The sequence below is a fragment of the Zeus faber genome (genome assembly GCF_960531495.2).
Source record: "Zeus faber genome assembly, chromosome: 21".
Lineage (NCBI taxonomy): Eukaryota > Metazoa > Chordata > Actinopteri > Zeiformes > Zeidae > Zeus > Zeus faber.
The window spans coordinates 7176108-7201107 of NC_137208.1; the positions used below are offsets into that span (position 1 = coordinate 7176108).

General features: G+C 49.0%; 1 protein-coding gene across 1 annotated transcript in view; it reads left to right on the forward strand.

The window, feature by feature from the left end:
- Positions 1-25000, forward strand: part of gramd4a (GRAM domain containing 4a) — a gene marked incomplete at its 5' end in the record, with an annotated part of 52967 nt that overhangs the window by 15196 nt on the left and 12771 nt on the right. The window contains 7 exon segments of the mRNA XM_080022146.1: positions 16059-16179; positions 17755-17816; positions 20882-21017; positions 21957-21982; positions 22688-22779; positions 24051-24142; positions 24641-24689. Of these exon segments, the coding sequence (XP_079878272.1) occupies positions 16059-16179; positions 17755-17816; positions 20882-21017; positions 21957-21982; positions 22688-22779; positions 24051-24142; positions 24641-24689 (578 nt within the window).

Consider the following 25000-nt stretch of genomic DNA (forward strand, 5'->3'; position numbering starts at 1 on the left):
TGTTGTGTACTACTGTGCTATACTGTCCCCTACTGCCCTGTGCTGTCCCCTGCTGTCCTGCACTGTGCCCACTGTCCAGTACTGTCCCCTGCTGTCCTGCACTGTCCCCCGCGGGTCCGTACTGTGCTGTCCTGCACTGCCCGGTATTGTCCTTTACGGTGCTGTCCAATACTGTCCCCACTGTGCTGTACTGGCCCCTGCCGTTCTGCACCGTGCCTGCTCTGCTGTACTGTCCCCTGGTGTCCTGTAGGGCACCTACCATCCTGTGCTGTCCCTACTGTCCCGTACTCTGCCTACTGTCCTGCACTGGCCCCTGCCTTTCTGTGCTACGCCTACTGTGCTGCACTGGCCCCTGCTATCCTGCACGGTACTTACTATCATTAGGCAACCGTACTGCCCTGTCCTGTACCGTACTGCCCTGTCCTGTACTGTCCCCTACAGCCCTGTCCTGTACTGTCCCCTACTGTTCTGTACTATACTGCCCTGACCTGGACTGGTGCCTAAAGTCCTGTACTCTCTCCTACTGTCCTGTCCTGTGCTGTCCAGTACTGTTCCCTACAGTCCCTACTGTCCCCTACTGTCTTAGACTGTCCTGTCCTGTACTATACGGTCCTGTACTCACCCTGATCTGGGCTGGTGCCTAATGTCCTGAACTGTCCCCATACAGTCCTGTATTCTCTCCTACTGTCCTGTCCTGTCCTTTAGTGTCCGGTAATATTCCCTACAGTACCTACTGTCTTAGACTGGCCTATCCTGTACTGTCTACATACAGTCCTGTACTATACGGTCCTGTACTATACTGTCCTGACATGGACCGGTGCCTAGTGTCCTGTACTGTCTACATACAGTCTTGTACTATACTGTCCTGACATGGACTGGTGCCTAATGTCCTGTACCGTCCCCATACAGTCCTGTACTATACTGTCCTGTGCTGTCACCTGATGTCCTGTATGGTTCTGTTCTGTGTTGTGCTGTCACGTCCTACATTCTCTGGTCCTGTTCCGTGTAGTTTGGTTGTTGGCCCTGTTCTGTTGAGTGTTGTTCTGTTCATCTGCTCTGTCTTGGTCTGTGGTGTTCCAGTATAATAAGGCCTGGTCTGTGCTGCTCTGCTCCATGGTTATCGTATTGTTAATTCTATAAGTAGAATATCAATGTATAGTATAATATTGCCCTCGCACAGCTCAATGTGTTCAGTGCAAGCTTATGTTCCCTTCTGTTCTGTTGTTGGGATCAGCATGGGTTATATGTGCCTTCAATGAGGGCTAATCAGATTGTCTGGAGCGCTTACAAAAGATCTTTTGTTGTGATACATTATGGGATCCCATGTTGCGTCAGGGCTACGTGCACGCCAGCGCGGCATCAATACAGCGCGTGCAGCATAACCGCAGTAAACCGGACCGGAGCATATGACGGAGTGGTATACGACCGGTTACACCCACGGGGTTTAATTTAAAGGTCCTGTGGTGGGATACTGTGCTTATTTGCGTGCACTAACTCACCTCTCAGGATTTACCGTCGGTCATAAACACAAACACCCTTCTATATAGAAGGTGAACTGATTTTGTAGTTCAAAGTCACTTTTGAACCAAATATTACAAAGATAGACTATAATTTGTAAGATGGTAATAATAATTATAATAATAATAATAATAATAATAATAATAATAATAATAATAAAATAGTAATAATTTAAAAAAATAAGAAAGAGAATTATAATGCAAAATAATGAATCAATAATGGCTTTTAGAAATGATGTGTGAAAGTGTAAAAATAATCGCTCTCTCTGTCTCACGCTGCTTACGTGTGAGTTGGTGCAGTGTGTGTGTGTGTGTGTGTGTGTGTGTGTGTGTGTTTGTATTATATTTTATTGTTATTATTATTATATTTTACAGTAGAATAAAAAAGTTTTAGCTGATAAATATGAAGAGTTCTTCTGGCAGAAGTAGAACAATTGTCTCTCTCCTTCCCTCTGCTTCCTAAAATAAATCCTAGGCCCACGCTGTATTCTAACTCGCACGCACACACCCGCACACACATACACACACACAACCTTAGTTTGTCCCTTGTCGACAGCAGTGGCATGAGTTTCCATTCCAGATGGTGTGAGTATGTGTGTGTGTGTGTGTGTGTGTGTGTGTGTGTGTGTGCGTGTGTGTGCGTGTGCGCGTGCGCACATGTGTGTGTGTGTGGGCTTCCTGGGGTCTACTGTGATTAATGAGTACTATTTTGAGGGTACTTAACTGGTTAATATGTAACCACGTATGTGGATGCAGGGGCACACACACACACACACACACACACAGACAGTCACACGCACACACAGAGGAAGCAGCGATGATGACAGTCTTCCTCTGTTCTGTCACTCGGTTTCTTCCATCTCTCCTTCTTTCATCTCCACTCCATCCAATCCTTCACTCCCCTGCTCCCACCCTGCAACGGGGTGTGTGTGTGTGTGTGTGTGTGTGTGTGTGTGTGTGTGTGTGTGTGTGTGTGTGTGTGTGTGTGTGTGTGTGTGTGTGTGTGTGTGTGTGTGTGTGTGTGTGTGTGTGTGTGTGTGTGTGTGTGTGTGTGTGTGTGTGCCTTGTTACTGTTGTCCTGGCCTCCACAACAAATTAATCAGATTATAGGCCAGAGGGCTTTCAGTGTGTTGTGTTCTCCCGCTCTCTCCCTCCCACCCCCCTGTCTCTCTCTCACTATTCAATCTAACTTGAGGAAAATGGATTGTATGAATTGTTCCACTGCCTTGATGTGAGGAAATATTAAACTATTTGCGAAATACAATTTAGATTCATCTGTAATAAAGTTCAGTATTTGTTTATTTTGGCTCCTGTTAAGCTTCACGACGAGTAGGAGTCATTTTTTGGGACGGAATAAGAACATTTCCTTCAGTCAGAACAGAACACCTCCGCATCATTCAAGTCGTGACACAGTGCATGCAAATCACACCTCGGTCAGGTCATTAAAAATATAACTTAATTGTATTGAAAATCCCTTTGTTCGTCATGTTTATTTCAAAAGACTGGACGCTGTAAACTCATTGTTGTTGCTCCTGGGTTGAATGATTTAAGTGGTGGAATGGACTAAGCTTCAGTTTACAGGCTTGTTGTTGTCTTATTAAATCGTGCTGTTAATGTAATAACAACCATGAGTTGACCTACAAATAATTGTGATTTATAAATGTATGTATGTAATGTATGTATTTTATTTGATCATTTTATCCCACTATAAAAGTGTATAACATAGTATAAAAGTGGAGCTTTTAATTGGCATTGAAGATGGGAACATAACATTTTGGGTAGACAGTTAATCTGAACCAAACTGATGGTAACACAGCTGATTTAATGTTCTGTTTAATGCAAGATTTCCAACATTGGTTTAAACGAAGAAGAATGTTTAAATGAAGAATGACTTCTACAATACTGCAGAGTGGTCAGACACAACACAAACACACACGTGTGTGTGTGTGTGTGTGTGTGTGTGTGTGTATGTGTGTGTGCGCGCAAATGTTCATATACTGTGAATATGTGTGTGTGTTAAAATAAAATCAAAAATGCTCATCAATGCTCACCATTCATACACAGTGTTGCTGTTCCCACGTGCAGAGCTCTGTAAGATCACGGCTACACACAGATGACCAGAGCACAGTGAAGGTGTAAATTATGTGCTGTAAGGGACATAGCTTGGCTTATAAAATGGCTGTGTGTGTGTGTGTGTGTGTGTGTGTGTGTGTGTGTGTGTGTGTGTGTGTGTGTGTGTGTGTGTGTGTGTGTGTGTGTGTGTGTGTGTGTGTGTGTGTGTGTGTGTGAAATTGCAAAAGGATTCGTGCCAACTATCAGTCACATGTCCGTGTGCACGTGCACTGGCTGTGTCTGTACGGTGCCTTCTCTATTTGTGTGCGTGTGCTTGTGTGGGGTTGTGTTGCATGTGAGCCAGGCTTTTTGACTTGTGCACAGCGACACAGCTAATCACCCCAATTCAACCTCGGGCACTGTTATCCTTATTAGTAGTGGTATTATTAAGATAAGATAAAACTTCATTATACGTGGTGGGGAATTCAGGCGATAAACTGCAGTCGAGAAAGATTCAAATTACAAAGAGATAAGAAATAACACATATGAACACTATCTGTCTATGTACACAGTGGACTAGTGAGCCCAGTATGGGAGAGTAGCAGTTTATTCTATGGTAATTAATCGTTGGGTGTTGGTACAATTCAGGACCACATTGAAATGAGAAAATAATTTCACCCAAAAAGCTAATTCTTGCCCTGCTTTTAATTTATTTCATTTTTTAATTTTTTAATTTTCATAACTGTAAATGCATTTTCTTTGCTTGCTTTGTTTTAATTGTCGCTATGTTATGGCCTCCTTTAAATGTAAAACACTTTGAGTTACAGTCGTGTATGAAAGGTGCTATACTTATAATGGTTCTTTTCATTATTTTTAATACAATACACAACTAATACAAGAGGTGTATAGTAAATCAAGATTCAAGACTCTTAATGCCATATGTAACAAGTACAATGTAATTGCTACTCCCCATTTACTCACTTCTCAACACAAATTCTAAACAATAAGTAAAAGTAATAAAACGAATAAGTACAGTGAAAAGTGACGAACTAAGAGTTATCAAAGCCATGGCCGGTAGTGCAAAGATTGTAGCAAAGTGACCAAGTGAAATGCAGTAATAAAAATAGCATAATAAATGGTAACAATAAGTTGGAAACAATATAATGATATATGATAGTGACCAGAGCAGCGCAGTACAGCGGGAGTCCCTGCCTGCTATGTAGCCGAGTTCGTCGTGCAATTATGAGCAATTAACAGTTGAGTAGGCGCACTGCCTGGGGGGTAGTAACTGTTCTTGAACCTGCTTGTCCCGGTTCGAATGCTGCGGTGCCGCCGACCGGGCCGCAGGGGGGTAGAACGCTTGGTGGCCAGGGTGGTTGTGGTCCTGTACGATGGAGCTGGCCTTGTTCGAACACGTACTCCGAAAGATCTCCTCGGTGGATAGAAGTGCACGACCGATGATCTTCTCCCACCGTCCTCACCGCCCTCTGGATGGCTTGCCTGTCCCGTGCGGTGTTATTGTCATACCACAGTGACACCACTCGTCAGAACGCTCTCTAGAGTGCCACGGTAGAATTTCACAAGGCATTGTGTGCTTATGTTGCATTTCCTACTGCAGTGTAAGGGCAGGGGCGCTGGGGTGCCTTCCTGAGCATGACCCCCGTGTCCACGCTAGGTCATCAGAGATCTGTAGTCCCAGGAAACAAAAAGGAACTGATGATTTCCAATGGTGGCCCGTCTTGGCTGGTGGGGGAGCGGGTCCCTCGGCGGTACCTGAAGTCCACGATGAGCTAACATCCCGCTGACATTCGGTGCAAGGCTGTTGCCCTTGCACCGTCGCGTCAGCTGGACTACCTCATCTCTGTGCTCCGTCTCGTTGCCGTTGTTTAACAGGCCGGCAACTGTGGTGTCATCTGCGAACTTGATGATCCGGTTGTTGCTATGTACGGGTGTACAGCCGTGCGGGAACAGAGAGCACAGCCGTGGACTGTGGCAACAGCCTTGCGGCGCTCCGGTGTTGGGGACCAGAGTGGATGAGGTGTTGTGTCCAATCTTCACCGCTTGAGGCCTGCTGCCCAGGAAGTCCATAATCCAATTGCAGATGGGGGTGCCCAGGCCTAGGTCCCTCAGTTCCAGGACCAGCTTGGAGGGAACGATGCCATCTGAACGTGGAGCGGTTGATAATAAACAACAGTCTGACGTAGGTGTCCCTCCTGTCTAGGTGTTCCAGGGCAGTGTGTAGTGTCAGGGAGATGGCGTCGTCCACACAGCTGTTTGGACTGTATTCGAACTTGAGTGGGTCCAAGGAGGCGGGATATCGCCGTTTATGTGTGCCATGACCAACTTCCCCAGGCACTTCGAGACTATGAGTGTTAAAGCCACTGGACGACAGTCGTTGAGGCCTGTTACCCTGGTCTTCTTGGGTAACTGCTCAATGGCTGTCTCTTTGAAGCACACTGGGACGACAGACTGCTGCAGCGATGCATTGAAGATGTCCGTGGACACAGGGGTCAGAAGGTCCGCGCAGGTCTTAAAGATGCAGGGGAGGGGGGACTCCATCTGGGCCGGCTGCCTTTTTCCGCTTTCACCCTCCTGAAGGTTCTACGGGCCTCGGACTCGGTTGCAGGACGCAGGCCGTAGTCTGGATCGTTGGCCATTTTGGTGGTTGGCTCGGCGCTCTCCCCCTCAAAGCGAGCATAAAACAAGTTCAGCTTGTCTTATCTGATCTTATCTCAAATGGAAAAAGCCCTACGGGTCGCACTGCTGGACTGAAGAGGGCTCCTCCGAACAGGATCCCTCTGTGTCATTATACCGGTGTGACACCCTGACCCTTCATCTCTCGTCTCTTTGGTCCCGAATTTTCGACCCAATTATGCAACATTTTCATCCCCGCCTTCTGTTCTTTTGTTGTTTTGTCTTCCTGCGTCCTCAGCCTGTTCATCTTTCAAGGCTTCTCATCAGCGCTCGCCAGCACAGAGGGAAAGAACACCGAGTTCACCGGTCACACACACACACACACACACACACACACACACACACACACACACACACAAAAGACAAGAATACACACACAAACGCAACACGAGCACGCGGAAGCACACGTGCGCTTACAGTTTCCATATTGACATTTATCTTTTGTGCATACAAAGCAAATGGCACACCACATTGTGTGCGTCTATATATATGTGAGGGTGTGTGTGTGTGTCCTGTGGGAGGCGGTGGAGTGAAGGTCATAGCAGGGGAACACGCTGTGCACTTTACAGAGACTGGCTGATCAATGCGATGTCCTCACTGCTGTCTGGCTTTAAAGAGGCCCAGAGGCAGCGCCACCACCGCGGGGGTTTACCCCAAACGATTTATGTTGTTTTTTTTTTGTTTTGTTTTTTTCATTTTTTATCACTATTCTGAATCTAAAAGCGGAAACATAAAGGTTTATAGCGGCTGTTTCCATGGTTTCAGTCAGCGCCGCCGATGAGCGGGACTAGTCTGAGAATTGTCGATCCTCAAAAGCCATGCTGCCGCTCCGCGCCGCTCTTCAAACGGGAGCAACTGCGGCTCCCGCTGTGGGGTTGTTGAGACGTGTTGCCGCGGAGACGGAGGAGAGCGAGCGTCGGTTGGCGTCGGTGCATTTGGCGAGGGGCGCGGCCTACGACCCATTGACCACGCCCATCCGAACGGCACCGTGCCCACCTTCTGCCTTTTGGGGCCTGCCCTTACACGACTGCCGTACGCCAGGGCCGTTGGCTCCGCCGGAAGTCATTCAAGTCGATGGAGGAGCTGCGTAGCGTGAATGCAACGCCCCCTGGTGGACAGTGAAGCCATTGATGTCGGAGTGACGGATACATCGAGAAATTTTAGGCAGCGGTGTTTCATACAAATAAATGTTTTTACAATGGATATTTAATTTGACTTTTTACTCAAGAGCTTTTGTGTGTTAGTTCAAATAAGGATTATGTTTGAGCAAAATGTATTTTTTTTTCTCAATTTTTTGGGGCATTTCTCACATTGGGTGGCTAAAGACCAGTCCTTCTCAAATAGTGGGAAGCGCCCCCCTGGGGGCTCGGAGCGATGCCGGGGGGGCGCCTGTGACCCCGGGGAACATGCTTTTTTTTGCCGCAGGGAGTAGGGGTGTTTGGCGCCGAACAAGAGCACACAGCACAGAGCAGCGCAGATAACCAACCCTTAAGAGACACCATGGAAAAATGTTTAACGGATGAACAGATGAAAAGAAAGGCGGAGAGGGACGGAGATAATGGGACAAACGTAAGTCTCCCGAAAGCTAAGACGAGGAAATATGACGAAGTGTATGCAGCGCCTGGCTTCACTGTGACTACGGTGGGAGACGAGGAAAGAGCGGTACGTTAACTGTGTCCAAAAATGTTGGCAGCGGACAGCGTGAAGCCAAATAAATTGAGGCGTCACTTAAAGACATTACACGCCAATCACGCTGATAAGCCGCTTTCGTTTTTTTCAGCGAAAACGTGCCGAATTTTGCCAACAGTCGTCCCGCTTTGTGAATGCTACTTCAGTAAAGCACCGAGCACTGTTAGCATCATATAAGGTGGCGTACCAAACTGCTCAGTGCAAAAAACACTCTCCATAGCAGAGGAGCTGATACTGCCTGCAGCATTAGACATGGTCTCTGTTGATATGCTGGATGACACAAGTGCTGCAAAAGTAAAAACTATCCCTCCGTCCAATGACACTGTCGCCCCGACGTATAAATGACATTGCTAACGATCTTAAAGAACAGCTGGTAGATCAACTCAAAGACAAACGTTTTGCCTCACAGTTCGATGAAGCAACTGACCGCAACAAAGACTGTTTATCGCTTATGTACGTTTTGACGTGACAAACTCCCTGTGTGAGCATCCACCTTTTTGTAGATATGTCAGAGATGGAGCCGCAGCTGAAGAGCTATTCAAAATGCTGGGCCGCTTCCTGACTGAGAACGGGCTTAAGTGGGAGAACTGCGTTGGTGTTTGCCGTGATGGTGCGCAGACCATGGCAGGGATGAGAAAAGCACTTGGGGGCGCTCATCAAGAAGGCCTCACCCAATGCTGAGTGGACACACTGTGTTATACACGGAGAAGCACTGGCATCAAGACGCCTTTCCTCTGAATGAAGTGAGGTTCTGGCTGACATTGTGGGTGTAATCAATTTTATAAAGACCGGACCGGACGCTCCTGCGATCTGTGAGGAGATGGGAGCTGAACATCAAGCTGCGCCGTTTCAGAGTGAAGCGAGTTGGCCGTCACCAGGGAAAGTCTTGTCCCGAGGTTCTGAGCTCCGAGAGCAGATAAGAATGTTTTTGGAGCAGGAGCGCACGCAAGTATGACCTGGCAGAAAAAATTTTGTGACGACAACTTCCTGGCAAAACTGGCCTGCCCGAGTGACATATTTGGAAAGCTAAATGAACTAAATCTACAGCTTCAAGGGGAAAGATAAACACCTCCCTCAGGTCACAGACAAGATCAGCTCTTTCACTGGAAAGCTTGCAGTGTGCGGCAGGCGACTTGATGAAGGAAATACCGATGCATTCGAGAACCGGCATGAATTTGTTGACACCACTGACTATGATGCCACCTCAGTGGTTCCATATATTAAGGAGCATATTTCACCACTGATGGGATTCCTTAAAAAGTACTTCCCTGAAAACAGTTCCCAATATGACTGGGTGAGAGATCCTTTCAATGCACCAGCTCCAACTGGTTTCAGCTCTGCAGAGGAGGACCAGTTCATCGATATGACGTCTGACTCCACATTGAGACTGAGGTTCACATCACAGACGCTGAGTGTAGAGGGGCAGTATCCACTCTCAGGGCAGAGGGCCGTGGGCATTCTTCTTCCCTTTGCAACATCTTATCTTTGTGAGACTGGCTTCTCTGCTGCCGAGTACAGGTCCCGGCTAAACAATTGAGCAGGAGCTGAGAGTTGCCGTATCATGCTACAAACCGGGCTTCGAAAAGCTGTGCACTGCAAAACGTGCTCATTGTTGCCATTAATCCTGACTTCCTCATTTTGATAAAAAAAAAGAAAAAAATCATCACAAATTGTTTTATTCATTTTTGTTTTATAGGTCAAAGTGTTTCTTATATTGCTGTTGTTGCTGATCAATTTGAATTTATTATTATTTATCGATTATATTTAATTGTATTTTTCAGTATCAAATGGTCAAAAATTGTTTACAGTTTAAATAAGGATTGAAATTCTTTTTTTTAAATTTCAGGCAAATTGATGCACTTTAAGTCTTTTCTGTTACAGACTAAAAAACAATGTTAAAAAAGTTATTCTTTGTTGTAAGTTGATCTATATTTCTTTCTTGTTTCTCTTTTTGTTTTCTTTAATGTTAATAAGGATACAGTGTTATGCAGAGGTGTAGTTATAACAATTTTATAGACAAATTATACTATTTACAGTCGCGGCGGAGAGTTGGGGGGCACAAAATGTTTACTTCTTCCGAGGGGGGGCGTAACAGATAATAATTGAGAAGCTCTGCTGTAGACCAACCAACACGACAAGACAATTCGCTCACAATTCACCCTGAAACCCAATGAGACCGGCCGTCGCTACTCATGTCGCACAGACTAGAGGCAAACTAGGAGTCCCCTCCATTTTCTTTTCTTCTCCGTCAAGACTGTGCACAAAGTCCGATTTCGGTTGAACTGGAGAATTGTGAAGCACCGGCTCCGAGGTGTGTGGCAAGCCCTCGAGGACGCATGGTGACCAACGTGGTAAGAATCCTAGTCCTACTTTTCTGGCGTCATTAATGCAAATTATTATTCCGGATCATTCCGCCAGGGGCCCGTCAGAGTAGCTCCGTTTGCATGTTGATGATTCATAGCCCTCGAAATAGAGCCGCCAGTTTTCCCCGATGATAACCCAGATCTCCGTTGTTCCCAGTCCGGGCCGAGCTGCTCGTTCTCTCGCAGGTGGCTCACGTTTTTCGCTTCGCGGTGTGAAAATGGAAGATGTGGGGCCTCTCACGAGGATGTGGTGCCGACGGGCCGTGCCGCTCGTTAAATTCATTATATTTGACCCGCTTTTGGGGCCGCGCCCGAGGATGATGAGGGCTGACAGGACGCCTAATCGGTCCAAATTGGAAACGTTAGAACGTTGGAAACAAACGTAAATCCTTTTGGACAGTATGGTGGAAAAAAACCTTTTTCCTGCTGACAACTGTGGTCGCTACTTAATTTTGTACTATGGGCTTTGACTTATAGTTCACGTTTTACAAATATGTAATGTTAAAAAGCATGCGCTGACTGGTGAATGGCCTAAAACTCACTTTGACAGCGGCACGGTGACTTTGGTCCTCCTTCATCTCTCAGAAACTTCTCCCCCATCCTCCTCCTCCTCCTCCTCCTCCTCTCTGATCGTACTCGTGGACCGTCGGTCTTTCCTCCCGGTCCTGTAAATAGCGTCCCGACGTGCGCGTTGGCCCCGTGCCGCGGCCAAGCGGCGTGGCGGTCGCCTAACGGCAGGACCGGGGCGGAGAACAATGCCTTTCTCTCTTGCCCGCTCTCCTTCCCTCGCTTTCCCCCCCTTTCGCCCTCGCTGAAAGGGGCCATTGTCTCCTGCCTGGACTGAGCACTTTTCCTCTGCGACGTGAAAGGTCTTTGCCCGTGCGCACAAGGAGGGATTCGCCGTTGCTTTTGCGCGACACCGTGTCCGGATAAAACCCCCGTAAACATCATAGAGTGTGTGTGTGTGTGTGTGTGTGTGTGTGTGTGTGTGTGTGTGTGTGTGTGTGTGTGTGTGTGTGTGTGTGTGTGTGTGTGTGTGTGTGTGTGTGTGTGTGTGTGTGTGTGTGTGTGTGAGCTGAGATTAAACATACCTGACGCTCTCAGATTCCAGGCCTACTTAGCCGGCTCGCCGTCGAGGGGGCCGGGCTCCACCTCTCTCTGCCTCTGTGACTCTCCCTCTCTCCGACCCCCCCCTGCCCGGACCCACTCGTGCTCCCCACCTTCAGGCCCACGCCAGTGTTGTTGTGTGCCGCCGGTGACAGGCTGCCATTTAGGGAACCTTTTTTTTTTTTTTTTTTTTTTTCTTCTTTCTCATATTTGTCCTTTCGAGAGGGGAATCGCGAGCGTGGAGGACACACCCGTAGGTGCGTGGGAGGAATCCGGTGCGGCATAGGGACCGGCGTGCCAGCTCAGCCGGAGCCCGGCGGACCTGCGACTGTGGCTGGGTTTTCGGGGCGGGCGGTGGCATCGTCGGCGTCACCCTCAGTCACCGCGCGAACGCCGCGTCTGTGAGGATGGAGAACGACCGTGACCTCGACGGCTTCGGGCTCCTCTGCAACGGAGTTGCCGACAGAATCAAGAGTCACAAAAGTAACCTCAACCTCAGTAAGTCCGTCGGCCGCAGAGCACACGGGCTTAGCCGTGCTCAGCAGAGCTGGGCGACAAAGTCAAAGATCACAATATTTCCTGATGAATATCTCGTTATCGGTATTTGGACGATATTTGGTGGGGTGACGGTTGGTGCTTTCATAAAAAATGTTTACACAACGAAGAATTAAACTTCTCAAATCAGTAATATTATGACGGCGCAGACAGAGGTGTTGATAAGTTCACATTTGTAAACATCTAGAATAGTCTATGAAATTCAGCATCTGATCTCATCACGGCAGCGATGTTATATCTATGTATTGCCCAACCTTAATCCTCAGCATCACACACCTAACTTACATAACGCAAACCTCGACTCCTCACTGATCCCTAGTCGGTTCGCTGCGACCCGGGATTTGGTAAATGAGCTTGTTCTCAACCATGCTGGTTGTAAATCAAACTCATTGTCTCCATCATAGACTTTCGGACTTGACATATCCAAGCAGAAATGCAAAGGCATCCACCCGAGGAAGCCCCGTCAAACCGGTCGATTTAGGCCCACCTCTGAGATCCCGTCGTCCAAACCGAGGAGATCTGCTGGTGCACGTGAAACCGCACCACCGTTTTACGTGCAATGAGTTCCGGGGGAAGCGCGAGGGAAGGTCTGCATCTTTCTGGCGCCGAGGAGGCTGCTCAGTGTGGTTCTGCCGTCGGGCCGCCTACCCCGCCCAGGCAATGAAGGCTCCTTTCCAGACTGCTGAGCTGGATTAGGGTTGAAGGAAGGATGGATGGATGGGTGGGAGGATGGATGGATGGGTTGGAGGATGGATGGATGGATGGGTGGGAGGATGGATAGGTGGATGGATGGCTGGGATGGGTGGGAGGATTGATAGATGGATGGATGGATGGGTGGGAGGATGGATGGATGGACTGATGGAGGATGGATGCCTGATGGGTTGGAGGATGGATGGAGGGGAGGATGGATGGATGGGTTGGAGGATGGATGGATGGATAGATGGATGGGAGGATGGATGTATGGGAGGATGGATGGATGGTGGGAGGATGGATGATGGATGGATGGATGGATGGTGGGAGGATGGGTCTTGTGGTTGAAGGACAGAACAGGCCTGTTGACATCAGTGTCAACAGGCCTGTTCCATGGAATCACTACAGGACATGGCCATATCGCGATTGAATTTCTCTCTCTCTCTCTCTCGGTCCCTCGATGCCCTTTCTTCTCAGCGCATTGTATAGTTTTAGAGAGAGAGAGAGAGAGAGAGAGAGAGAGAGAGAGAGAGAGAGAGAAATGCAGACGGTGAGCATGTGAGGGTCGGGAATAGTGGAGGATCAGGCGGGGCTGACAGGGGGATTTGAGGCTTTTTTTTTTTTAACTCCGCAATCAGCCTCCCCTTCACTTCAGAGTAGAAACAGGGAGATATATTGCGGTTTGATATTCAGATATTGATTTTTATTTGTTAATTGATTGTGTGTTGGACAACGTGTTGGAGCTGCGGAGCACCGTGACGCTCATCGCACCAAAGAAACGGCCAAATCTGCTTTTTGGTGCACGTTGGCCTCATGGCCCGGCTTGTGCTACTAAGGGTTAATGCACAGTGTTCCCACTCGACGCTACTCCCGCCGGCGGGATTGGAAATAGTCTGAGAGCGCCATGGTCTCCTACACTGGCCTATCTTCACTGGTTTGTTGGTTAAATTTAGAATCAAGTTCAAGGTTTTATCGTTTGTTTTCAAAGAGCTGCATGGGTTGTCATGATGCCAATTTAACTTGGTCTCATGTATCCGGAGGCTTAGGCAATTTTTCTCTCTTTTACAGCGGATAAGCTTGAATACATATTCATGCAATACATACACATTGCTTAGAATGGCACAAAGAAGTACTCTACATTGACTGTACGTTGCCAACAACATGGCTTGTACAAAACAGAGCATTTAAAGGGGACCTATTTTTACACAAGTTAATATAGGTCTGAGGTTCCCAAAACATGTTTTTGAAGTTCTTTTTGCCGAAAATACCACCCAGATTATGCATTCTAGCCATTGTAGCATGCCTCCATAACCCTCTTGTTCCAAAACGGGCTGTCTTTGTGGGAGGAGCCTCGACTCCCGAGACCACGAGTTCTGTGAGCCGGTGGGGTTTGAGCTTCACTTCCGGGTTTCGTTTAACTTCCACTGATTTCCCCTGGTCAGCCCGCCGAAATCTGCTGAGAAATAAGCAATGCAGTTTCTGAATCTTCACTCATAATACATCTACAAGGCCTCATTTAAAAGCTTGTTCCGACTTAGCATCTTTCTTTCTTTCCATTCTTCCATTCCATTTCTTTCGGAAGATCATATATGCTTGACATTTCACTGCATATATGTACGAAAGAATGTGTGTGCACTGTATGTGACGAATAAACCTCTTGAATCTTGAATCGAATCGATGTCTACAAAGCTTTTCTCTGAATCATCAGAGTATCGGATTATTCCTTTTTTCCCTCTGAGATCCAATCCACAATCTTTTGCTGGTATCGGCCCGAAATAAGATACTGGGGATCGGATCTGAGACACCTTTTTTCTCTTTTCCCTGGCCGTTGAGCTTTGCCCTTGGGCGACATTTTTTAATTTGCCCTAGAAATAAATTTGACTTGATTGGGAGCGGTCCGGCAGCCTGAGAGCAAGCGAAATTGTGGATCTTTTTACCTTTTGCATCAGCGAGGAATAGCACAGTAACATGGCTCAACAGTGAGGGCTGCCCAGTTGCCCCAGGGCAACCAGGTTGTCAACTAGGTCGTCAACCAGATCGTCGACCATCTTGCGCCGTCTGACTGCCTCTTAGTGGTGTACCTCTGCGTCTGTTTAGCAGTCTGTCTCTCCATCTATCTATTGATCTCACTCAATGATGAAACGATTCACTAAGGCAACCATTCTTTCTCAGCTGTGGCAACTAAAAGCTTGTGCGTGGTTGCCAACTTGGCAACCGCTTCTAAAAGTTGATGTGGGGCCCTGAGTGAAAAGGCACAAACATAGCCAAACGCTGGTCAGGGTCCTTCTAAACTGGCCATTTCGGTTCCGCTTTGAAGTGGCGTCCTTATTGCTGGTACGGCTGCCTCCTTTCCAGTTGCAGAGTAGCGCAAGGTACTGGGTGGTACATGTTTACTTGGTATGAAAAAGGGTATTATCCTCATTCCTAGCTGTTTCCTACATTACCCAGGGTGCACTGCGGCTGTCAGCCAGTTGTCTCCCCATCTCCCTCTTCTTTCCATCTCCCTGTATTCATCCCAAATGGTGGGGCTGACTGAGACAACAGAGGGAATGGAGGTTGTGGGTGTAGTAAATAATAAATGAAACGTTCATTTCCTCCATATCCATAATTTTCATAGAATCTTTTTAATATCCAATCTGTTTAAACCCTGTATACATATACTACTCACACAGAATATACAGTATATATATGTGTGTGTGTGTGTGTGTGTGTGTGTGTGTGTGTGTGTGTGTGTGTGTGTGTGTGTGTGTGTGTGTGTGTGTGTGTGTGTGTGTGTGTATATGTAGATATTGTGGAAGAAGTTTGGATTTTAGTTTCATAAATTCTTTACTGCTGCTCCAAAACACAAACAGAATGTTTAATGCAGCTTGTGTGTGTGTGTGTGTGTGTGTGTGTGTGTGTTAGTGTGTGTGTGTGTGTGTGTGTGTGTGTGTGTGTGTGTGTGTGTGTGTGTGTGTGTGTGTGTGTGTGTGTGTGTGATAATAATGATAATATCCATAATAATAAGAATAATAGTAATAATAATGATGATGATATTATCAATAATAATAATAGTAATGGTAACGATGATAATATCCATAATAAGAATAATAGTAGTAATAATAATGATGATGATGATATCAATAATAATAATAATAATAATAATAATAATAGCAAAAGATTGGTTCTTCACGGTGAAGATAAAGGTGGTCACGCTGATAACGGCTGCCATTATGATGCCATTACCTTTCTTTGAAAATAATCACGATACCGATTTATACGAATCTGATTCTAAGCGCTACCAGCGACTGGTGGAGGCGTCCGCTCTGGAGAGTTGACCGACAATGGCAGCTCCCGAGCTGCGCTCCGGCCGTCCCGTCGGTGCTGATGTACGTGCACGCTTGTCTTCCAGAGGAGGAGCTGAGGAAGCTCCGGGAGGAGACCAACGTGGACTCCCTGCGGCAGGAGCTGGAGAGGGAGCGAGGGAAGCGGATAGACCTGGAGCAGAAGATGAACGAGGTGCTCAAGTCCAGGTGAGGGATGCGCAGAGGGGTGGAGGCGTGGAGGGGGGGGGGGGGGGGAATAAGGAGAACAAGGGGGTTGGGAAGGGGGGCTGTTTGGATGAGGGGTGAACCAAACTGGAACGTCCAGTTAACTGTACTACGCAATCTCTGAAGGGCCAAGGCTCCGTCTGCCCATCTGCAGCGTTTTAAAATGTCATGGAAAAAGTTTAATATCAATACTTGGAGTGTATACAAATTTAAGAAAATGTACGATTTTGGACACTGTTTATGGTGGTTTGTCCGGTTGTTTTCACTGATTCCTCCAATAATTACAATTCAGGCTTGTGAGGAGGGAAACCTTTAATAACTTGTCGAAGTGACGTCGTGAGTTGTTATAACGGAAATAAACCATGTCAAGAAAACAGTTCACTAAGTCTTTGAAAACCCTCAGCGGGTTGATATGACAAGGGAAACATTTGACTTCGATACGGTTAATTATGACAGTTTTTAGACTTTTATGACCAAAACAAAAAAACAAATGTGATAAACTGGTCAAGCGTCCACTGAGTCCACGTCCTCCAAAATGTCCTCCCTCAAGGGCTGCAAAAAGGAGAGAGAAATGTGACGGGAGTGGAATCTTGAATGTGCTTATTTGTCTATCAACCCTATTTCTTTCTTATAGGTCACTGGTATAAATAGAGACCCAGCAGCCTCGGAGGGTGTGTGTGTGTGTGTGTGTGTGTGTGTGTGTGTGTGTGTGTGTGCGCGTGCGCGTGCGCGCTAGGGAAGCAGAAACGAGACACTCGCCAGGCTGTGACACAGCAGCTATGTTTGTGTCAGGAAAAGCCTCCTTTCCCTGGCTGTAAATAAGACGACCTTTGACTCTGTGTGTGTGTGTGTGCGTGCGTGCGTGCGTGCGTCTGATCAGATGACATTTTTAACTCTGCCGGGGGGGAAATTCCGCCTGGGCTCTCCAGGTGATTGTAAAAGGCCGCTCCGTGGCCACGGGGTTGTGGAAGGGTCACGCTGGTATTTTTAGGGCCCGGGCTTTGGACTTTCCTTCTTCCAACCCCTTTGATTGTGCGACGCGGCCGTTAAGGGAACAGAAATCGCAGAAGAGCTACCGGGCGATTTAAGTGGGTCACCCCTCATGGGTCCCCACCCCGATGGGTCATCTCATCGGCCCACCCCCCGTGGCCGCCCCAGATCTGAGAGGCGGTGGGTAAAAAAAAGTCGTGGTAGGACTGACAAGGTTTTGGGGTGCCACCCCCAAATTTTCTGTGGTCCCCACCTGCCCACGCCCGTGGGAGCCGTCGGAATGTGAGAATAAACCACCTGTCTAAACGTCTGAATCGGTCCTTTTGTTATGTCCTCTCTTCTCTCTCTCTCTCCCTCTCTCTCCCTCTCCCTCCTTCTGTTTCTATCTCTCTTTCTCCCCCTCTCGGAGCGATCTCCGCCGTGGTTGAACTTGGTTGTGACGAAACTTGGGGCGGCGTGTGAAGGTAGCGATGCTTTCAGCGCGAGATCATCGGCGCTGAGGTGTTTTAATTTCAGCTCTCTCGCTCTCTCTCTCTCTCTCTCTCGCTCTCTCTCTCGCCCTCTCAGGTTGGAGGACTCTCCGCCGCAGCCTCCGCGGAAGCAGCAGTCTCCCTCCAACAATGGAGTCGGTAAGCGCCATCGCATAGCCTGGGCTTTGAGAGTTTGAGAGAACCATAGCACGCATCAGATGCTAAGAGGGGGCAAAAAGTGCCAGGATGACAACGTACATCCAGCGAAGCACCGCTGTGCGCAAACAATGCGCGCCGTGTGTCCCACAATGCATTGCGGGGGGGCGAGACGCCGCTAAAAGCATCTCTGCAGTGCGGTCGCCAGCCCGAGAGGAAGTGGATCATCCCAGAGAGCGTCTGTGTTTTCACCTGCGTTGCTAAATGATGTCATCATAACACGTGTACTTCTGTCTGCTGACCCCCGTCCACGACGAGGACCTCCGTCCTGCCTGCTTCCCGTCTCCGCCCGTGCCCCCCAAATGATTGTGGCTGTGAATTTAATCGGATCTGAAGTCTGAAGTCCCGGCCCCGTTGACGTCCCCGTTGTTCCTTCCCATATTATGGTCTGCGCTGGGTCGCCGGACAGTGATAAACACTGTAATTCGGTCATCCCTTACGTTGGTTTTTACCGGATTGAGAGCCGCCAGGGTTGAGTGTTGGTGTTGGAAAATGCCCAAGAGAGAGAGAGAGAGAGAGAGAGAGAGAGAGAGAGAGAGAGAGAGAGAGAGAGAGAGAGAGAGAGAGAGAGAGAGAGAGAGAGAGAGAGAGAGAGAGAGAGAGAGAGAGAGAGAGAGAGAGAGAGAGAGAGAGAGAGAGAGAGAGAGAGAGAGAGAGGCCTCCACTTTCCTCACGAGGGTTTCTTCTCTGGTCCAGTTTTTCTTGGGGGTCAGATGAAGACTGATGGAGGCTCAGAGTGGAGGGTTTTGGGCGATCAGGGAAAGTCTCCTGGAGGCTGGAGACCACCAGGACCACTGGTGGTCCTGGTGGTTTCTTTCTTTCTGGAAAAGAAAGAAATTCCAATATGTTCCTTCCTTCCAGAGGAAACCTTTTTGGGGGAAAGAAATAGGGAACTGGTATAAAGGGAGATGACAGGAGTGCCTGCCTGTTGAAGGTGAAGGGGTGTGTGTGTGTGTGTTTGTGTGTATGTGTGTGTGTGTGCGTGCATGCGTGCGTGCGTGCGCGCGCGCGTGCGTGCGAGAGCATCTGGCGGTGGAGTGGGAGGGGAGGGGGTTCCATAGGAAATGAGTCTGTCAGAAGTGCAGAGGGACTATTCTGGGATGCCTGACGAATCATCTGTTTTAGTGTGTGTGTGTGTGCGTGTGTGTGGTGGAGCTCTGATGGGACTATTTTCTCCAAAGGGAGCTTTCTCGACACAGCGGAGAAAACACTCAGAGGTTCCATGTTTTCTCTCGCGGCGGAAAAAAAACGCCGGAAGATGACTCATAACGATCAGAGAAAAAACGTCGGACTTCCGACGACCAGATAGCTCTTCCACACTGTCTGGTTTCAGGTAAATTTAAGAAAGAACGCGAGGGAAAGGGAGGGGGAGAGAGAGAGAGAAACATGGAGAATATATGAGAGAGTGGTAGAGAGAGAGAGAGAGAGTGGGGGAGAGAGAGAGATAAAGAGAGTGATGGAGAGGAGAGAGGCTAATTTTAGAAAATGGGTTACGTTTGTAGATCACTCAAACTAGGGCGGACATGCCTGTACTCTGAGTGTGTGTGTGTGTGTGTGTGTGTGTGGGTGTACTTGTGCGTGTACTTGTGCGTGGGTGTGCGCATGCACGCGCCATGCATGGGCGTGTTTAGACATTGATTTGGTTGTCCATATCCAAATGCACTCATCTGCCACAACATTAAAATCACCACTAATAACCACTAATATTGTGTAGCTCCCCCTTGTGCCTCCAAAACAGCTCTGACCCGTCGAGGCCTGGACTCCACAAGACCTCTGAAGGTGTCCTGTGGTATCAAGACGTTAGCAGCACATCCTTTAAGTCCTGGAAGTTGCGAGGCGGGGCTCTCATGGATCTGGCTTGTTCCAGCACATCCCACAGATGCTCCATCGGGTGGGACCCTAACCCCGCCCATCTACATGATGTAGAAGAAAACGTGATTCATCAGACCGGGCCACCTTCTTCCATTGCTCCATGGTCCAGTTCTGATGCTCACGTGCTCATTGTAGGTACTTTCAGAGGTGGACAGGGGTCAACATGGACACTCTGACCGGTCTGTGGCTACACAGCCCCATACACATCAAGCTGTGATGCACTGTGTGTTCTGACACCTTTCTATCACAGCAGCATTAACTTGGTCACCAGTTTGTGCCACAGTAGTTCTTCTGTGGTATTGAACCAGACGGGCTAGACTCACTCCCTATGTGTGCAATGAGCCTTGGGCGCTCATGACCCTGTCGCCGGTTCACCGGTTGTCCTTCCTTGGAAAGTGGCTCAGATCCTTACGCTTGACCATCTTTCCTGCTTCCAACACATCAACTTCAAGAACTGACTGTTCACTTGCTGCCTCATACATCCCAACCCTTGACAGGTGCCACTGGAACCAGATGATCAGTGATATTCACTTCACCGGTCAGTAGTTTTAATGTTGTGGCTGATCAGTGTATATTGTATGCGTGTGCATATTCCCATGAAGGGTATCTATAAGAGTGTGTCTTGGGTTAATTTAACCATTTAACCAGCCTCCTTGAAGGGTGAAGATGAGCTTACAGTGTCAGTGATGGACAGTTGTGACCACTAAGGTGTGTGTCGATGATACAGTCTCACAGCGACACGCAGTATACACCAGGCAATTCTGTTGAACCTGAAGTCGACACGAATACAATACCAGTATTTTCACTTATTTGTTTTGGTTTTCCAGCTTTTGGTTTGGTTTTATGGATTATGAATCATACTGTAATTATCAAAATGCTCTGCGAGTTTCGATGTTACTTCTTCTATTACGACATTGCATTGTGTATTATTTCTGTGGACAAAGAAGGAGATCTACGCGGGGAAGGCGAGGGCAGCTTGTTCAAGGGCAACTGTTGCTAAGCTACGGTATTCGACTGGAGGCCAGCTGGCGGCCGTGCGAATCTCCGACCCACGTCGTCGGGAACGGGTGCTCACCGTCGAAACTGTTTCCCTTCTCCCTCTGCACCCCCCCCCCCCCCCCGCCGCCCCCCCCCAGACAAGCCTCAGAGAGAGGTGTGGAGCTCGCGGCTGCAGAAGTGGTTGTACGAGCGATTGGGGGTGTACATCGAGGACTTCCGCTTCCAGCCCGAAGAGACCCCCGTGGAGGCCGAGGAGCCTCTCAGCGCGAAAAGGTGGGGGAATGTAAATGAAAATGAAAATGTGCGCTGTTGCGGATGGTGGCTGGCTCAGGAGGTAGAGCGAGTCGTCTAGTAAGCAGGTCGGTTGCCGGTTTGATGCCCGGCTCCTCCTGGCGGCATGCTGATGTGTGCTTGAGCAAGACACTTAACCCCCCTAACTGCTCCCTGCTGCCGCTGCTAGCTACGTCAGGTACCAGGATGGGTAAATGCAGAGAAACTGGGAATTTCCTCTGCTGTGGGTCCGATCAGGGTATATAGATAAATAAAATCAAAAAAACCCTGCGACGTTTGAAGTCGTCGCCGTCGCCCGGCCCCGCCCGTCACCGCCGTACTCGAAGCAAAATCAAACCTCAAAGAAAACGCCCCCGCCCAAGATAATACGATAGAAATTCGAAAGCACCCCACTGAGGAGTTGCCAGCTTTTTAAGAGGACTCGGGGAAAACTTTGAAAAAAGCAAAAAAAAAAAACAGAAAAAACAAAGCCAGCTTCAGATGGGAATTCCCAGCCCTCCGCCGCCGCCGCCGCCGCCGCCGCACTCCACAAAGACCGTCTTCCGTCTCCGGTGAAAGTGGGTCGCCGAGGTAGAGAGGTTGTCCGGGGGCGGCCGCCCACGTGAAAAAGATGGATTTCCGGCACAAATAAGACGAAAGGGCGGCCCCCCCGGGGGGGCTAAATTATTCACAGGCCCGCATTGAAGGGCGACCTCCGCGGCGGCGGCGGCGGCGGCGGAGGGGGGAATCGAGGATTGAAGGAGCAAAGATTTTACCTCTTTGTTTTCGATCGTCCAACGCACGGCCAGCTGATCGGAGGCCAAGTTGGTCCCCGCCCCCTCCTCCTGTGTGTGTGTGTGTGTGTCGTGCGTGCGTGCGTGTCGTGTTTTGCCCATTTTGACCCTTTTTTTTTTTTTTTTTTTTCCCCACGTCTACATCCAGGTTGACGGAGAACATGAGGCGACTCAGTGAGTACACAAGCAGAACTGGTTACTGGCCGCGTCCGTGCGCGATGCTTCCAACTCGACATGTAGGTTTGCCGCTCTGCGACACAGGCCTTGTTGAAATCACGACCGTTGGCATCACAAGTGCCTGACGGAGGAGAGACGGACCGCTCTGCTGCAGCCTCTCGCTGCGTCCAGATGCATCCAAAGGGGCGAGCGTTTCCAAAAACCAAAACAACAACAACATTAGATCTCATTTCGGAAAACGAGAAGCTCGCAATGTAGTCGGGTTATGCGAAAGGGAAGATCTCAAACCATGCACTTAACCAGGTTTTCCTGTGGTTTTATCCAGTCTTTGGATAAAGACTGGATAAAAGACAGTCTTCCAGTCAACTCCCGCCAAATCGGCCCGTTTTTTTTGGGCTACATCCGGCGGACTAGAAACAGGAAGTTGTGTCGCTTCCTTGGGCTTCACATTACGTTTTGGATGTGGTGCAGCCGTTGTGAGGACTGCGATCGTGACGTTTAAAATAATGTGATAATGTGATACGTCCCCGTTAAAACATGTAAAACAACATTCACCGAAGACAGGCGTGACCGTGATGTCCAGGTGTGTTCGTTCCCGCGGGTGCCCGGCGGATTTGACTCGCTCGGGTCGCCGAAGTCGTCGCCGTCGTCGTCCAAGCGTCTCCCGAGGGGCGGGCGGGTTACATTTGCTTGTTGTTTCAGAGCGGGGAGCCAGACCGGTCACCAACTTCTTGAGGAACCTCTCGGCCTTATCCAACTGGCACTCGGTCTACACCTCAGCCATTGCCTTCATTGTGAGTCCACGCTCGTGTTTATATTCAAAATCTACGATTTGACTAAAGATAGACGCTTGTGTTTTCACCTTCTGGTCCGTGTGTTTGCGAACAAAATACCTCGAGCATGTAAATGAAAATTTACATTTTTCATCGTGTTCAGTTGGATATCTCTCTTTATTATGCGGTGCGACATCGGCACCGCATGGGATTATCCACTCAGCAGCTGAAGAGCCTGCAGCGTAGTTCAGCTTAATATTGACGGCTATATCCGTGGTTTAAACAATGTTATTTGGGTTTGTTATTTTTCATCACCTTGCATTTTTATAACAGGATTTCACTAAAAAGCATACGTCGAAAAGCAAAATGTCATTCAATTATCGTTATCAAAATGTTATTCATTTTCTGGCACGGCGGTCGTGGACCGGTGGGTTATCCCCCGTTTCGGAGCCCCTCCGTGTGGAGTTGGCGTGTTCCCCCCACGCGCTCACGTGAGGTTTCCTCCATATATGACATCGTACAAACTCCCGCTAAAAAACACCGTCCGGCTGGACGGCTAGTCCCCGGGCGCTGCACCGTAAGCTGCCCGCCGCTCCTCCGTGCGACGCGGAGTGCGCGGCTCGTCCCGTTTGGCCAGCCGGGTTTAGTCCACAGAATAAACCCGGCCTGACGAAACAAAATACCACCCTCCCGTATTCCACCCGGTGTTTCCTGAAATTGGGCTCCGGTTGTCGGGCGACAAGTTCCGCCGGTGGGCTGAGTTCATCCTCGGTACATTCCACCCTGGATTATTGGCTGAAAGGCTGCGGGGGGAGGGATGTGGGCAGTTGGGATACTTATGTATTAGCGTCCGCAGAGGCTCTGTGTCCCTTATAGACGCATCTGAGCGGCTCGGTGTGGGCCCTGCCTGCCGCGGCTTTCCCAACACGCCCGCGCGGTAAAGCTGCAGCTTACGAGCAGCGACACTCAAATAACAAACTCACCGCAGTCAAAAAAGAAAAAAAAAAAAAAAAAGGGGGGGTCTCTTTGGCTCCGCACTGCAATATGAATCATAAAAACCTTAATCCACGTCTCATCTGAACAGTTAAAAGTTTCGATCGATCAATCGATCGATTGATTATTTTCACCCTGGGATTTCAGCCAAAGGCCTCCCCAGGATCTCGTAGGGCATTTAAGGTGGAATTTTCCAAACGCCGTCAAAAAAAGGGCCCCGGACGGCCGCCGGGGGCTGGCGCCGGGGCGCCCGCTTGCTTTTGAAGGTGAAACGCAAAAACCCGCCTCTGCCCCTCCAGATCTACATGAACGCTGCGTGGCACGGCTGGGCCATCCCCATGCTCCTCTTCCTCGCCATCCTGCGCTTGTCCTTGAATTACCTCATTGCCAGGTGAGATATATCGCACGACAAACCCCTTGAAAGGTCTTTTTTTTTTTTTTTTTTTTTTTTTTTTCCGCGTTTCTTCAGAACACATCTGCTCCGGGGTGTTTTGTGTGGAGAGATTCGAGTGCAAGGTCGAAAAGTTGTAACCTGAACGGCGATGCTTTAAGGGTGATGGGGGCGGGGGGGATAGCAGCAGCGAGCACTGTCTATTCTGGGGCGGGGTGTTTTTGGAGGACGACCTGGAAACGGGGGCAAATTTGTATTCTTCGGCCATTTGTCACGGTTTTAAAATTAGGACTCTCCCGGTCAAACTGGGACACGGGTGGGGCAGGGGGGGCGGTCCGGCGCTGACGGGGAGTTTTAGAGGGAGGTTGTCGGAGAGGCGTTTCGATTTTTGGAGGTCAGCCCGGCGCCCTCGTTTAGTTGAATTTCTCGCGTTTTTTTTGTTTGTTTTTGTTTTTTTTGCCCAATTAACTCCCGCCTTTTCTCCTCCCGTCGGCTCAGAGGCTGGAGGATCCAGTGGAGCATTGTGCCTGAGGTTTCCGAACCCGTGGTAAGACTTCCTGTTTCCTACGCGGGCCGCTTCCTGTTTCGCCGGCGCGTTTTCGGGGAGGGAGCTTGCCTGGCAGACAGATCTCCGGGTCTGCTGGGCGCGTCCCGCTGTGGCTTTGGAAGGGGCCGGGCGCCCGGTTCACTGTGAGCCGGACCTCATAGGTTGAATTACTTCTTCCTCTCTGGGTCCGGACAATGTGGGTCTGTGAGTGGGCGACCGGCGAAACCGCTTTGGAAGGATCACGACAGGAATGCACACGAGGGGTCACCTATAGGGGGGGAGTGCCATATAGTGCCGCCGGGCGCTGTAAA